The 17,026-nt window shown below is 41.8% G+C and overlaps 1 protein-coding gene across 1 annotated transcript; it reads right to left on the reverse strand.

Annotated features, from left to right (window-relative positions):
* Nucleotides 1–217: 217 nt before the first annotated feature.
* On the reverse strand, nucleotides 218–16,823 carry ephb2a (eph receptor B2a). Its single transcript, XM_033969955.2, has 16 exons — nucleotides 16,740–16,823; nucleotides 15,186–15,506; nucleotides 14,592–14,955; nucleotides 13,572–13,727; nucleotides 12,431–12,766; nucleotides 11,361–11,485; nucleotides 8,078–8,240; nucleotides 7,231–7,339; nucleotides 6,700–6,764; nucleotides 6,462–6,584; nucleotides 5,521–5,768; nucleotides 4,052–4,267; nucleotides 3,249–3,398; nucleotides 2,488–2,681; nucleotides 1,000–1,155; nucleotides 218–326 (listed from the first exon to the last, which is right to left on the reverse strand). Exons 1-16 carry the CDS (start codon nucleotides 16,794–16,796, stop codon nucleotides 218–220), a joined length of 2,892 nt encoding a protein of 963 aa, XP_033825846.1. The 5' UTR covers nucleotides 16,797–16,823.
* Nucleotides 16,824–17,026: the final 203 nt, after the last annotated feature.

Genomic DNA, 17,026 nt, shown 5'->3' on the forward strand with positions numbered 1-17,026 from the left:
TAGGGAACAACACAGCACAACTGTTACTGTCCAGTACAAAAATGGCTGCAAAAGTCAACTCTCAGATAACAACTGAGGGCGCTTCTGTCCCTGGTCCCAGTGTTCCACAGTCTGACAGTCCAGGAGCCCACACAGCTCCATATCTCCACACAGGTCCATATCTCCACACAGGTCCATATCTCCACACAGGTCCAGGAGGAGCACTCCCTGCTACTCCTCACACCTCCACAGACGTGATCTGGTTCATCTGGGCTCTCATGGACTGAATGCTGTTAAGGATCTTCTTTTGATGCCCGGCCAGCGTCACACCCACTCGGAGGATGTCCCTATGGGAAGGACAAGAGCTGATGACAACCTGAGACAAGAGCCTCACGATGAATCACAATCAAATCAAAATTACTATTTGAAAGGACACAATTAGCAAATCCCAAAGGCTATCATTTTTGAAGTATCATTTCCTCCACAAAGAACAAAATATCCTATTTTATCCTACATAAAAAACCCTGAAGATTCGATCTGTACAAACATGCTCTGAAATGTGATTCTTGTATTAGTTTGTCAGTTCATATTTTGTGGATGCATTTAAAAAGTGAACTTTGAATCAAACCCTACTATTAAAGCATACATTGGAGACTCATTGGAGTGTTGTTCCGGATTTTTAGTGTCTTAGTTATTCCTTAAATACCTATTACTCGAAGAGTTTATAAGCACTTTTCACAAATCTCAGAAACAAGCATACTAACACGCACTCCTGATTATCAGACAAGAAAAAGCTTTAAATTAATTATATGCACCTGACTAATTTTGACTTCAAGAGCTGTTCATACACTATATCTCTACTGGAAAAAGCCACATTTAATTCAGATACGTGAGGAAAAAATCAGGTACAGGACACTCAAATCATATATTTTCTAAGAACAAAAGAATGGTGGAGTCAAATGACTTTAAACACACGAGCAGGCCTTACTGTACTGTGTGATCTGTAGTGTGGGTACTCACTCCATGGTCATCTGAGAGACTGTGTTAAAGCTACTGAAGCCCTCGTTGGAAAAGTACTCCTTGTATTGGCCCATCTTGATGGCGTCCAGCCACTCGTCCACTGAGGTGAAGGAGGAAAAGTCTGGAGTGCTGCGGTCCAGCAGAGGTAGGTGCACACTGCACATGGCACAGGGACACAGACACAAAGGGACAGGTTCTTATTTTGTGCAGACAGGTTAGGTTAGATTAGGTTAGGTTATTTGCCATGTGTAAGCTCAAAGTGCACCATGAGACATTAAAAACAACCACATAAACAATAGATGGCTCTGAAACAACATACACAAGATTAAGAAGCTACAAGATTAAAGTGCTATGTCAAAGTTCAGAGAGCATTGTTCAAGCCTATAACAGCTTGTAAGAAGAAGCTGTTAGCATGGTAAGAAGTCTTACATTTAACAGAGCAATATCTTTTTCAGAGGTGTCATGTATGATCTGAAGGGCCCTGTTTAAATGTATTTGCAAAGTTCAGTTTTTTTTAGTAGACCCTATTTAAAGAGTTTCCTGGCTGTAATGTTGCCAAAGCACACAGTGAAGGAGCCAACAAGAAGGCTTTCAGTGGTGCAGCGATATATGCTCAGCAGGATCTTAGAGTTCAGGTGTAAATATTGAGGCTAAACATCAGGTTCTTATTCATTCTAGCTTTCTTTATCTTTATTTATACAGGAGAACCCAATGAGAGCACTTGGGATCTTTTTTCATAGGTGTACTGTTTAAAATACAATACAAGCAGAAAAAAATAAAATAAACAAGTATACAAGTCCATATAAAACATTAAAAACAGGTGCAGGTGTGTGTATAAAAGTCTGTTATCGGATTATTAAATTGTGACTGTGTCACCAAAGTATCTAGGTTTGCTTTTTCTTGGGGTGTACTCCATTTTTTCTGAAGCAAAACAGCTAAAAGCCTCTTTCCCCTCCCAGGTTAGGTGTGGCTCGTCCTTAGACTTCCACAGTTATGTGATGCGGTATTAAATGTTGCAGTATCAATGATTAACAAGCAGGTGAGGTATTCTGGTCTTTTGAAGTTGTCCCTTATTGATATATTTCATACAGAGCTGTTCTCTTTTAACAGACAGTGAGGGGCAACACACTTTTTCATAGAGAATACAGGGATGGGTTTAAATCCATCACCTGTAACAAAATGAAGGGCAGAGTGAAATAGTGGATCCAACGGTTTCAAAGCAGAGGCTAAAGTCTGCATCACACCATATCCCCATGATCTAGCACAGACAGAAAGGTTGCTTGCACGATTTCTTTTGTGTATCTTCTTGGGATACAATATTTGTTTCTGTAAAAAAAAAGACTATTACATAATTCCAAGATATGTTTTGTTTTTTAAAGGATAAGTTTTCATTAAGCCAGAACCAAAGATATTTATAATTGTTGAATATTTATAAATGTTGAATTAGTCTTTAATTATATTGTTTTACTCATTTCTGTCTGTTATTACCTGGAAGACAGAGGTGTCATGGCCTTGAGGGTGCTAGGGTTCCTGATCATCTTGTCCAGAGTGTTGACGATCTGGCTGAACTTGGGTCTGTTGTTGCGGTCTTTCTGCCAGCAGTCCAGCATCAGCTGGTGCAGTGCACTGGGGCAGTCCATAGGAGGCGGCAATCTGTAGTCCTGCTCTATGGCATTAATGACCTACAAAAAGGAAAAACAGAGAGCAAAAACAATGAGTGCAAATGAGACCAGCCAAAACAGGACGAGTGCCAAATGCAGCTAATATGGGTTATACTGTTATGAATGAACAAGAATGTTCAAGCAATTCATAACGATTACAAAAACACATGTGATTGGATGGTCACAAGATGATTAGCTGTGACTCTGATCTCAGACACTTTTTGCATTTGAATAGAAATGTAGAGAAGGTTGTTTGAAATTAGACCACTCCTGAACAAAGGAGATTACACCATCTCGTTTCTACAAACTTTGGGAAGAAAAACTGGAGAGAATCCCAGAAAATTAACAAAATAGAACCTTTTTGGATGTAGATAAAGCATCATTATTCTTAATAGCCTACAGATCAAACCACCAGTGAAAGGAAGCAGAGTGGAGAGGATTTGGAAAACCACTCTGACAGATAACACAGAACACACAGAACTCTGAAACCTTCTCTACATTGGACCACTCCTGGACAAATGAGAGTAGGAGTAGCCAAAGTCTCTCCATGCCCGTGGTGGTCCGTATGTCCTTAGGATAAGCACTCACATCCTGGTTGCTCATGTCCCAGTAGGGCCTCTCTCCATAGGACATGACCTCCCACATGACGATGCCGTAGCTCCAACAGTCACTGGACGAGGTGAACTTCCTATACTGGATGGCCTCAGGGGCCGTCCAGCGGATGGGAATCTTCCCTCCCTGAGAAAGAACCATTCACCACAGGATTAAAATCTCCTCATAGTAAATTTGGTGACAGTGTTGATAATGTGTGCTGCTGTATTGAGATATTGACGTGACTATTGTTAGATTTTGTGACAGTGTAAAATCAGGATCGTACTGTGAGCCATGTATTATGTTATGTAACTATGGAATGATGAAAAACCTGTGATTCCCAGGCCTAGAGTTAAAGGGACTTGCTTCATTTTAAATTTCATAAACTTGACCTACCTGTGTCCCCAGATACAAGGTAAAATGTTCAAACCAAATATAACTTTTTACAATTGTAGTGGTGATTTATTCTTAATTACAAAAACACTGGACATGAAGTCTCCTTTATTTATGTTATAATTTGGTGTTTGGTTTTCAAGACGATTGTCCAATCAGAAAGAAGAATGAGCATCACATGAATCTCTCATTTGGACTGCCAGACTGGCATGGCCTGTCCATACACTGAGAATAAGGAAAACCTGCATGTGTCCTCTGTCTACAGGTAAAGGCACTGGCCACACAGGTTCAGTTGTGATTGTAACCTTTTTGAAACCTGTAAGAGCTCAGATTACAGTTCCTTTAACATCTCCATCGCTCAAATGCAAAATCTACCCCCCTCTCAGGGCCCCCCAGGACAGTCCTACCAGAGCGCTGGTGTAGGTGGGATCAGAGGTGTCGTCCTCCAGGAAGCGGGACAGGCCAAAGTCAGACACCTTGCACACCAGGTTACTGTTGACCAGGATGTTGCGTGCTGCCAGGTCTCGGTGCACGTAGTTCATCTCACACAGGTATTTCATCCCTGCAGCAATACCGCGCAGCATGCCCACCAGCTGGATCACCGTGAACTGACCATCATTTTGCTGAACAAAGCACAAATGGTAGAATATATAGTTTGTCAGGAGGTTTTAATATAAAGTTTTATATCAAGGATCAAAGTGGCATGTTGTGTAACCAGTGAAAGCTTAACCTGAGTTTAATGCACTAAAAAGTCTAATGCCATGTTCACATATAACACATCAAAATGTGTCAAACACCGTGTGACGGACGCTGGAAAATTAGCTTTGGTCACTACAACATTCACGCTGCTGGAGCTGATTCAGTTTTCTTTTTACAGAACAGAGATGTGTTTCCTGTTGCAAATAATTACCACCCTCTAATTTTATTCTCAAATCAGTAGGCCTATACTAAAATATGAATAAAAATAATAATAATTTTGGTTACAGTTTAAAGAGTTGTGTTTTGAGAGAACCATGGACTGTAACTGTGCAAAATATTTAGTAAATGTAAAATACAAAATAAAAAAAACACTGAATCAAAACTGAATTTAAAAGTATGAGTCTATTATAAACCCATGTTTTCCTTGCGGAAAACTGTGTGAATTTCACCCAATTAAGCTTGAGAGAGAACCAGGTAGTACGCAGAGCCAAAACTGAAGACAGGTGAAGAGGTCAGGGCATGAGATCCTGTTGGATTGTGGATGCTCCACGGCCAGTGGTATGTCTACACTTATTTATTGAGCAGTCAGAGGCAGAACATTAAGCTGCCAGTCAAAAAAAGCCTCACTACCTATCGCTCGGCGGGGCTGTGGACCGCCCTCCTCAGCTCCTGTGCCTTGACTGCAAGAGAGCGGGGCTTTAGTGATAGCTGCCCACTCAGAACAACACATCAGGCTGCTACTGTCTTGTCGTGGTAGATATCAGGACTTTGATCAATGCGTGTGGATAGTTTGCAAACAATCTTTGTATGGGATACCACTGGATGTTTCTAAAATACAGTGAAAGTTTACAAGCAAACGCACTGCTGGAGTTGTGCGTTAAAGTGTGTGGAGTTCCCTGGTTGTTTAGAGGCTCTAAACGATAAGTCATGAATGTTTTGTTGTTTTATTATGTTTTGGCTTGGAAACATTTTCTAGTTAAATTGTGTGTGTTGTGCTGTGTCCTTCAGCAAGACTCTTCACTCATCTTGTTGCGTATGAGTGTGGGGTGTGTGAGGGAGTGTTTGGTGGTCAGGGGGGCTGATGGTACAGCACTTCAATCAGTCTGCCTCAGGGCAGGTGTGTCTACATACAATTGAACTGAATGACAAAAGAACAGAAGCTCAGCCCCCAGCTCACCCGCAGGAAGGAGTCCAGCGACCCGTTCTCCATGAACTCAGTGAGAATCATGACGGGGCTGCTCCTGGTCACCACGCCTTCCAGGTGGATGATGTTCGGATGGTCAAACTGGCCCATGATGGATGCCTCAGACAGGAAGTCCCGCCTCTGCCGCTCCGTGTAGCCCACCTTCAGGGTCTTAATGGCCACCAGGATCTCCCTCTTCCCAGGCTGCCGGAGGTTCCCACTGCACACCTCCCCGAACTCTCCTAGCAACAACAGCAAGAACTATTATAGCAATGCATAATCAGTATTTATCATCTACAAGACAATATCAAATGTGATGTTTGAAGATGATCGTCAGTAATGTCTTTTTTTCTCAAAAGGTTTTGGTGATCATATGACTCTCTTCACTTGTAAGATTTTACAAAGACTGGTTGTCTCTGCACTTATGAGCATAGCTGCAAGTGATGAGACTATACCACAGCATCAGAGAGCAAAAACAGCTTGTTCCTTCTTAAAGGAACTGTATGTAGCCTGTGCTCTTACAGTTTTAAATAGGTGGTTTTCACACGTTAGTGACTCTGTGGAGCGACCCCAGTGCGCACAAGATTTAATGGTTTACTTTTGGGTCAGTCTTGTTCAAATACACTGCACATCATTCACCCCAAACATACGCCATGAGTCCATCAGCTGATCACCCAATTCACTATGACAACATGCTTCAAGCAGACAGAGGCCTGTGGCTAACTAGTGACAGTGTGAAAATAACTGTCACTAGTTAGCCAATTACCCACACATTTACAAACAGTCTCCCACACACTACTTTCGGAACTATTACGACAAGAGCAGAGAATCCAACCCTCAGCCATTCTCTAACACTTTACTTCCATAAGAGCCCTCTCACTGTCCCTCCATCAGTGTCCCTGTATTTACTATGAGCAGTGCACTGGAAGCCCTACCTGCTCCGATGACCTGCTCGATCTTGACACAGGCGATGTCAATCTCTTTAGCAAATTCTCGGACGGCCTCGTTGGGGTCTTCGTAGGTGAATGGGTCGATGTAGATCTTCATCCCGGGGGACGCTTCATTTGAACAAAACAAAAAGAGCAGAGACAGCACTGGCTTTTCTCACACACAGCTCCTTTAGCTCCAGTAGGATCCATGTTGTAGGTTATAACGTACAGTGAGTGTACTTACTGTGTCCGCTGGTGTAGTGCTGCAGTTTGTCCGTGTACTCAGACTCGGGGCGCTCTGAGCTCCTCCTGTCACAGACAACAGTAAGAGCAGAGTCAGGAGTACCTAGCTGGAGGATCAGTGCTTGTTTTAAGGTTGATGCATAAACCTGAGAATCAAACCCAGGACTGTGAGGCAAGAGGGCAATCCACTCAGTTAATGTGTCCACAGAATAGGGATGAGAACTTAATTTATAGTTACAAGTATTGCTCCAATCACTTGCAGTAATAGTTATAAACACACTCCCTCCAAACCTAGACTATGAACTTTGATTAATATCGTCGCGTTCCGTCTCTGCCTAAACCTTCAGTCACATCAGGGTGTAGTTCCACTCTCTGAGCCTAATTAACATGTTACTGTGAAATGTTAACACTAACACGACACTGATCACTGTGTCTGTCCTCGTGTGCCTGTATATTCCTGTACACAGTCACACAGAGAGAAAAGTCCAGATTTCTATGGAGCATACATTACTATAGAGGAGGAGTTTCAAACCTGCGGCAGACGATGATGATGACGGTGAGTGCAATAATGAAGACCAGGCCTGCAGCAGAGGAGCCCACGATCAGAGGCAACTTGTCCTGGAGGCTGGAGGCGTACTCCTCTGACAAAACATATGGGAAATAGTATTATAGTTTATCTTCAGTCAATAATCATGATTTATATTCTCTTAACAACTTTACATTGTCTTTAATTCCTATGTTATTTTAAACTTACTAAATGTTTTAACTTTATGTGGTAATCCAGGAGTATGTACTGCTCGTCTCATCTGTATCAGTGCTCAAATTGTCCTCACCGGGAAGCTAACCAACCTTGAACCTATGAACAACCATTTTTGGCTTCATTTACATTGCTTCTCTCCTCAGTGTGAACCAATGCCTGCAACAGAGGTTCTTGTTTGCTTAGTAATCACACCAGCAGAGTATTGCTCAGTAATCACACGAGTACACACAAGTACTGGACATTGCTGACACCTCTGAAGACAGCACATTTAAATTTAGACATTTTTGACCAGAGACCTCCAAATTGACCTAATTTGCACTAAAAATGCCAAAAAAATGACTAGGAACAAAGGATAATGCTATAAAAAATATCACATACACAGTTTAATAGTGAAAAAAGTGCATTTAGTGTTTTGTTGCACTTTAATAGGCGATTATTATTTAAGTCTATGGGAAAAAATATGTATGAGAAATGTATTTCCAGAACTAAGCGGTAGACAATCACAATTACATTTTATTTTGTTATATTGCTCGTTCCTAATGCAATGAGAATAACATTAAAAACTACAAGCAGGATGTAGCAGTTTGAAACCACACATTAGCTTACACATCAGTCTCACCTTGGGTCATGGTCTGGAAGTACATCTTGCCACTGAAGCGTCCAAATCCAGCCACAGTGCGTGCTCGAACCTGGAACACGTAGATGGTCCCGGGTTTGAGTCCTCGAATCAGGGCTGTGTTAGTCTGACTGCGGCTCACTGAAGAGTTCACCTCAGCCTGGTTCTGTCAGGAGATACAAGGACAGTGAGGGCTATGGGGTTGAGCGACTACAGGGCATCTCAATTTGGTGCTGCACCTGATATATACTTAAATCAGGTCTTAAAAATGTGTAAAACAGAACTAATTCATTTTAAACAGTTTGCACTGCTTCCTAATTTACCTTATTCATTCCCAGCATCCTAAAGATTCACCTCAATGAGTTCATAAGTGCTTTTCACAACTTTTAGAAACCAGAGCGGAGTATATTGTCACAGTACAGCTACAGTGGCTTGCAAAAGTTTTTCAAATTTTTCATAATTTGTCAAGTCACAACCACAAATTTTTTTTTTATTTTTATTAGCATTTTATGTGAATAAGTAACAGAAAATGGTACATAAGTGTGAAGTAGAAAGAAAATTATACCTAATTTCCAGGTAAAAAAAAAACAACCAAAAAACTACAAAACTGAAAAGTGCAGCGTGCAAAAGTATTCAGCCTCCTAAGTCAAGTCAACACTTTGTGTTACTGCAGTTACAGCTGCAAGTCTTTTGGGGTATGTCTCCACCACCTACAGACTGAAATTTTTGCCCATTCTTTCTGGCAAAACAGTTCAAGCTCAGTCAGATTTGATGAATCGTTTGTGAACTGCAGTTTTCAGATCGTGCCACAGATTCTCAATTGGATTTAGGTCCAGACTTTGACTGGGCCATTCTAACACATGAATATGTTTTACTTTAAAACATTCCATTGTCACTTTGGCTTTATGTTTAGGATCGTTGTCCTGCTGGAAGGTGAACCTCTGCCCCAGTCTCAAGTCTTTTACAGACTCCAACAGGTTTTCTTCCAAGATTGGCCTGTATTTATCTCCATCCATCTTCACATCAACTGTGACCAGCTTCTCTGTTCCAGCTGAAGAAAAGCACCTCCACAGCATCATGCTGCCATCACCGTGTTTGACTGTGGGGACAGCATCAGCACAGCATGTGGCATCTTCTGCCACATGTTTGCTGTGTCCTTTAAATGACTTCTAGTGAACTGTAAACAAGACTTCTTATGGTTTTCAACAATGGATTTCTTCTTGCCACTCTTCCATAAAGACCAGATTTGTGTAGTGCACGACTAATATTTGTCCTGTGAACAGATTCCCCACCTGAGCTGTGGATCTCTGCAGCTCTTCCAGAGTCTCCATGGGCCTCCTGGCTGCATCTCTGATGAGTGCTGCTCTTCTTCTTGTTCGTTCTATAAGTTTTGGTGGACGGCCATGTCTGGGGAGGTTTGCAGTTGTGTCATACTCTTTCCGTTTCCAGATGATGGATTGAACAGTGCTCCTTGAGATGATCAACACTTGGGAAATCTTTTTAGATCCAAGCCCCGGTTTAAACTTCACAACTTTTCTCTGACCTGTTTGATGTGCTCCTTTGACTTCATTTTGTGGTTTGCTCCCCAACACTCTCTTAACAAACTTGTGTGTCCTTCACAGCACAGCTGCATTTATACTGAGACAAGATTACACACAGGTGGACTCTTTTTAGTCATTAGGTCAACATTCAATCTTTCCAAAATCATCAGGCAACTTCTAAAAGAAACAGGTTGCATTCAAGAAAAAGGGGCTGAATACTTTTGCACGCTGCATTTCCAAAAAATTGGAAATCTTGTAAAATATTTCCTTCCAGTTCACACTTCTGTGAAATTTTTGTGTTGCTCATTCACATAAAATACTAAGAAAATGTATTTAAATTTATAGATGTGACGTGACAATATGTGAAAAAGTTCCAGGGGGATGAATACTTTTGCAAGCCACTGTAACAACAGCTAGTATGCTAACATGGACTTCCTGATTATCAGACAATAAACTGCTTTAAATATAGATGCATACAGTAACACCTTTTTGACCACAAGAGTTGCTTACACAATATATTTGCTCAAATACATGGAAAAGTAATTATGTACAGGGCCTTTAATCACAACTGGGAAATCAAACGTGAGCACAGCTAGCCTGGGTTTATTGGTCATTGGTTTATGACTTGTACGTATTAACCTTAAGCCCACCACACACTACAGGATTTGTAAGTCTTAAACAATTTTCAAACGTGAAACAAAAAGTGCAGACATAGACACAAAGACAATTGGACGAGATTTAAAATTTCTGAGCACAAAGACTCCAGCAGGATATGGCAGCAAAGACACCACACACCACAAGCTGTAAGTTGTGAGCACATCTGGTGTCAGCGGTTTTCTGTCTACAGTCAATTTTACAGTAATTTACAAGAGGTGAGAAATAAAGTCATCTTTAAATTATTTTCACTATTTCCTCAGTCTCTGTGTGTCTGTCATTCCATCTGCCCCTGATGCACTATTTTGTTGGCTGTTGCCATGGTGATGTTTTGTGGTTATGATATGACACAGCAGCTCAGAGTCTGTCTTTCGTTTGTATCAAAATGACTATGCGTATCACCGATCAACGACATAACGCAGTGGGCTTATGCCATTGGCTGTGAAAATGGTAAATGGTGAGGGAAAACAACTATAGCAGGGTTAAAAGCTCTGAAAAGTCAACAAATTATACACAAGTAAGTATCCACAAAGGTGTCAGAAGAGCCAGGTTGGAGCCCTGATCATATGAGTGTGAGTCTTATAAAGAACTTTCTCATACTAAACACCTCCAAAACAAAAGAGATGGTCATTGGCTTCAGGTGTGACACACACTCAGGTCAAACTGTGACCATCAGTGGGGAAGACATTGAAATAGCGTCCATCTATAAATATCCGGGGGCATTTGGACAACAAGCTGGACTGGTCCACAAATACAGATGCACTTTATAGGAAAAGCCAAAGCCGGCTATATTCTCTAAGAAAGCTAAGGTCTTTTAATGTAAGCAATAAACTGCTGCATATGTTTTGTGAGGTGGTAATGGATAACTCTTTTATGCTGCAGTCTGTTTTATGATGAATTTAGCTTTTGAACAACAGAAAGCAGACAGTTTGAGTTTAAGACCAGTGAGTTGCAGGACAGAGCATCACAAGAACTCCTTCTTCCTGACCGCCATAAGACTGTACAATAAGGACGTTTATGGCAGATGAAGATTTGAAGAGACCTACAATCTGAATTTGGGGATAAATAAAGCCTTTTTGATTCTGAGTTACCTTCTCGTAGTACTGCAGCTCGTAGTCCAGGATGACCCCATTGGGCTGGTCGGGCTGGGACCAGGACAGGGTGATGGAGGAGGGCGAGCGGCTCACCTGGTGGATGATTGACACAGCCGACGGAGCTGACAGGAACAAGAACATGTGTTAAAGGCACTGAGCTGCCTCTCCAGTGCACACAGACAAAACACAGCAAAGAAAGCCTGGAAAGAGCTGAAGAACAGGGAGCATACAGCATGAAATGTCCAAGCTTTGGGAGATTACAGAAAGAGAGGAGACAAAGGATTCAGCCATAGTTACACGATGAAAGGTAAGTGTCGCCAGCAATCCCATTCATGTGGATGTGGTGGTCAGCACAAAACTGAGGAGAGCAAAGGTCTGTCACCTCTGTGAGGTGCTGCTGCAGTGTGCTCCAGTGGGATTTCTGTCGACTGGAGCAGTGTGCACTGAGAGCCACTTTAGCTCATACCATCACAGAGCCTCAAAGGTTTGTTTCACTGAAGCGGAACAGAGCTTTACTTTACAAAGCTAACAGGGCAGACAGTGCTGTCATGGTCTGAAGAGGATGAGGTCTCTTAGACATCATGTTATTATCACTTCAAAGTGGCAAACCTATAATGCAAATTATGGTTATAAACCTCACTACAATGTGCCACCCCCCTCCTGGTCTGTGTGTCCACTCTGGGTCTACTCTGCTGTCCACTCAGAAAACACAGCGCATGTGTATACAGGCCTTCAAGAGGAGAGGACTGGACCAACAAGAAACAGCTTCAATGACAGATTTAAAGAACAAACACCATTACAGAGATAGCAGTGCTGCTGTTTGGATACACTGCAAATGACTTGCACTTAAAAGTCCATGGTGTATAGTCACACTTTAAGGTAATAAGACACTGGTGTATTGTTCAATGTAGGTTCCTTCCTGGTCTGACTCAGAAGTTACAAAGGACCAATGACAACTTCATACCAAAGTGACATCGATGAGAAGGTAAACAAGGAAAATGTGTGTTCCTACGCCAAATAAAACTTTTAAAATAATAAGTGATTTGAGTGTAAGCAGTGTCACGTACCAGCCTGGTTGGTGGTGATGTTCACCGCGCTGTAGTGAGGCGAGTAGGGGCTCTGGTCAGACACTCCATTGACCGCCTGAATCTCAAAGGTGTACTGTGTGTGTGCCAGCAGCTCACTGATGTGCACCTGGCCGCCGCTCAGGCCCAGCTGCCGGGGGACAAACTGCACGTTGTCCCCACAGCGTGTGCACCCGCCGCGCCCGCTGCCACAGCTCTTACAGATGATGTTGTAGACCACATCGTCTCGCCCCCCACTGTCCACCGGGGGGCTCCACTCCAGGCGCAGGGATGTCTCATTCACGATGGAGATGACGTTCTGAGGAGCCGCGGGGATCGCTATGCAAAGGGCAACAACACACTTCAATCTAGCTTCTGATGGTCAGCTGGTGTAAATGAGCTGTTCCCATTCAAAAGATATATATATATATATATATATATATATATATATATATATATATATATATATATATATATATATATATATATATATGTATATATATATATATATATATATATATATATATATATATTTATTTATTTATTTTTTTCAATTGTTAAGTACTACGTAGGGCTCTAATATTTATTGCAATCAAAATTACAATTTGAATGGACACAGGTAGCAAATTGCAAAGACTGTCGCTTCTGAAATATCATAATTTGCTCCACAAACAACAAAATCAGCAGTAACAAATTGATCCCAAATCTTATCACTATGCTTGTCAGAAAAAGCACAAGTATTTTTTTTATCTATTGTTCAGCAGTATTTCTATGGCAACAGTCCTCATTTTATATCCAATTGAAACCGATTGATAAAACTAAAATTGTCACCAACATGTATTACCCAATTTAGTACTGTTAAATGATGATGTCATAACTGTACTTTGTTACATTGTTACTTTGTTTGTGATGATGTCACAGTCAATAATCCCCTGCCCTCAACCTACGCATATGTGTCCCTTTGTGTTGTGTTGTTGTACGTTGTATGCATTTCTAAATATGTTTCCTGCATGTTCCATGAGTGCATGACAGAAAATAATAATAATGTGCACACACACACACGCGTGCACACACACATTCATACTAGTCAGTGTCTTATATGTGTCCCCTGTGCATGTCCTCTGTGTGTCTCTGTGTCTTGTACTGGTGCAGCGGGTCCCGGGGCCCTCGGCGTCCGTGCGGTAGTACCCAGAGCGGCACAGGCAGGTGGTGGCAGCCTGACTGCTGGTGCGGCTGTTGGGGGGACAGGGCACGCAGCTGTGGTCCCCCTGGGCCGCTTTGAACGAGCTAGAGGGACACGCTGTGGACACAGTGTGGGCTGGGTTAGTGACAAAAATATATGAACAGGTTAGACACATTTCCTGAACAGTTTTTTTCCTTTTAATTGGATAGTTCACACTTCACAGTATAGAAAAACATTTTTTAAAAACACACATTACGTTACATCAGCTGCTCTCCCCCCGCTTGTTTTTGGTGCTATCTACTGCACTAGTGCTAATGATCCATGGAAAAAACAAAAACTTTTCATTAAAGCAACGTGGCCGTCATGCTAATATGTAAGCATGCAGTTGTCTAGTGATGAATTTAAAAACTGGATAGAATTTCTGCCTGTGATGTAACAATTTAGAAACATTTAACCTGAATGTTTTCTGACGATTAGAGGGAGTGGGCATGACTTATTTAAATGTGAGTGAGGCTAAATACAAGCAAAACATGGTATAACATGGTTAAATGGCCTTTACCTGATTTTTATTTATCTGCTAATGTATTTGCTCTTTACAACATACTTTGCTAAATAAGACCAAAAAAAAAAAAAGAGAAATATAATCTATAAATTTTACATAGCATCTTCGGTAATAATCAAAACAGACGGCACATTGTTACTTAAAATCATGGGACACTATCCCAGACACTTGATTCTCTGTCATGGTGCATTTACAACAGTGACAGTGTGGAAACTGCTCCCTTCCCTGGAAATGTTGTTCCTTTGACTATAATATTCCACATTATGTATCTCCATGGAGAATGTTCCAAAGTGTAGTTTTAGCTTTCTATTTCCATGGATTCATGCAGGTGTTTAAGTATTTTCTGGATGTTTAAAATGTTTACTTACTCAACTACCAGTATCTAGGTAACAGACTAAATCGACTGTAGATGTACATACCACTGCACTGAGTCCCGTTGGCCGTGGCCTCATACCCGGCCTTACACATGCACCTCCCGATCGGCACCATCCATTCTCCGTCCCCGTTACAATATAGTTTGATGGGCACGTCCACCTCCTCTCCGTTAGGGACACACACTCCACGAGCTGCCACCAGGGAGGTACTCTCAGCCCCGGACAAAGTCTCGGAGAAGACGGCCCCGTTGAGCACTACACGGGGACACTTGCGGTAGAAAACTCTCACAGCGATGATGGACATGCAGGCTCCATAGTCCTGAAATGCCAGGTAGAAGCCACTCCGAGACACTGGGCCAAAGCTGCGCACCTCACTGTTGATCTTCATGATGCGGCCGCCTAAGTCCACCTGGGCAGGGCATCAGGGTCAGAACAGAACAATACCAAAAGTTACAATTTGGTACATTCATTCACTCAAAGCAGAATGAGCTACTCCCTTTTCCAATTCCTACGACTAAAAGGAACTGATCTGAATCACAACTACCTAAACCCCAACACCTGCAGCCAATAACTGATCAGTGCTTTGTAGCTCCTTTTTTACACCTTCACAGTATACAGTTTTAACCCAAAGCTTCATACCTGTGAGAAGCTCTCGTCTGCTGCGATAGTGTCCACTTTCACCCAAGGGTTCTCCATCCAGGCGGGGGTCATGCTCGTGGCCGTATCTGCGTCTGCCTCGTAGTAGTACAGGTTAAAGGTCTCTTTGCAGGAGCCGGGTACGTTGGGGATGGAGCTACAGTCCCTCACAAAGAACTTGACCTGAACGTGGATCCTCTGGGCCCCACGGCGTCGGATGAACTTGGTGCGGATCCAGTTATTTTGGCTGCTTTGGAACACGTTACACACCTGGTACGTGCGGATGGTGTTCATGTTCTCATCGTAGCCACTCACCTCCTCCCACTGAGAACACATGACAGGAAGTAGTTAAGGCAAAAAAAAAAACCAAAACGCCAAAAAAAGTCAAAAGCAACTCATATAATGGATTTTAAAATGTCATATTTGCATTTTCAGTTCTGTTTGCCTTATATCCGTGTGAAAAGAGGAGGTAATGACAGTGAAACTAACATGCCCTAGTTGATTACAGTAACTGAATGGAGTAAGCAACATTACTTTGTTTCTGGCTCAGAGTTCTGTGCTTCGAATGAACCAGGGACAGTCAAAGGATGCTAATAGGCATGAGATTACCCATTGGGGGCAGAAAAGATCATGCAAAATAGGACTCAGATGACCACACCCTATCTTAATTTTGTTAGCTTAACTAATGACATATACTCCATACTTTAAACAGCTATAGTGTATTCTATGTAATTACCTTCTCCATTCAGACAGAGATAAAAAGTTTCTCGGTTGGGTGGCTTAAAAACTATTTCCCAGTTGACATATTTAATCTCTATCCTTGCTGTAGTAGACCTTCTTAAAATTTGATCGTCTCTGCAGCTCCACTCCATTTTCTTATAACTATTAACAGCCGACATGACATCACCAGGTTTTAGCTTGGCTCCACTGGCCATTGGTCGTTGTATGAATATTTCACTGTTCACTTACAAAGTGGTTCTAGGTTTGGCACATAGCTCCGTAACTCCGGGCCTCATCAGTTCTCTCTACTCCATAAAACCCAGATCAGTCATTCATGATACAGAAGTACACTAAACACCTGACCTGTGGCACTTGTTTATTTGTTTTCAATAAAATAGTTCTGTTTGAGCACAGTTGCTAAAAATAGATTGTGACATTGGAAAGTATTATGGGATACCCCCTTAGTAAGTAATATAGTAATATTAGCTGACATCATATATATATGCGCCACGCTCACTCCGACCCCCCCCCCCATATATATATATATATATATATATATATATATATATATATATATATATATATATATATATATATATATATATATATATATATATATATATATATATATATATATATATATATATATATATATATATATATAGTTCTCTGCTGTTCTGTTTTCTGTTCCATAGATTTCAGTCAATTACTGACTCTGAGCTCAAACAGTCTGAGTCTATCTGAGCTCCAGTGGGTGGGTGGGTGAGCAGGGGGCACTTGCCCAGAGCCAGTGCTGCTCTGTGGGACACTGTGTTCTGTCATGTCTTTGTGACTCACCCCTTGAGCAGGGTGGATGGTCCAGCCCAGCTCTGCCGTCGCTGTGGTTGAGTCCATCAGCACCTCTGAGGAGACACACACAAGAACGTAGATACTAAGGAATAGACTCAATTACTAATTAACTTCATCATTATTATTCATTAAGAGAAAGATGTAGTATTTTTCACACCAATAATAGCATCAGAAAAGTGGGATCCGTCCAAAACACAGTGTGGATGGAATGTTGTTGCTGATGCACGGAGCTCTCAAAGATGAACATGGATGGACATTGGAGCAACATGGAGCAA

The sequence above is a fragment of the Periophthalmus magnuspinnatus genome, chromosome 7, assembly GCF_009829125.3.
Source record: "Periophthalmus magnuspinnatus isolate fPerMag1 chromosome 7, fPerMag1.2.pri, whole genome shotgun sequence".
NCBI classification, from domain to species: Eukaryota; Metazoa; Chordata; class Actinopteri; order Gobiiformes; family Gobiidae; genus Periophthalmus; species Periophthalmus magnuspinnatus.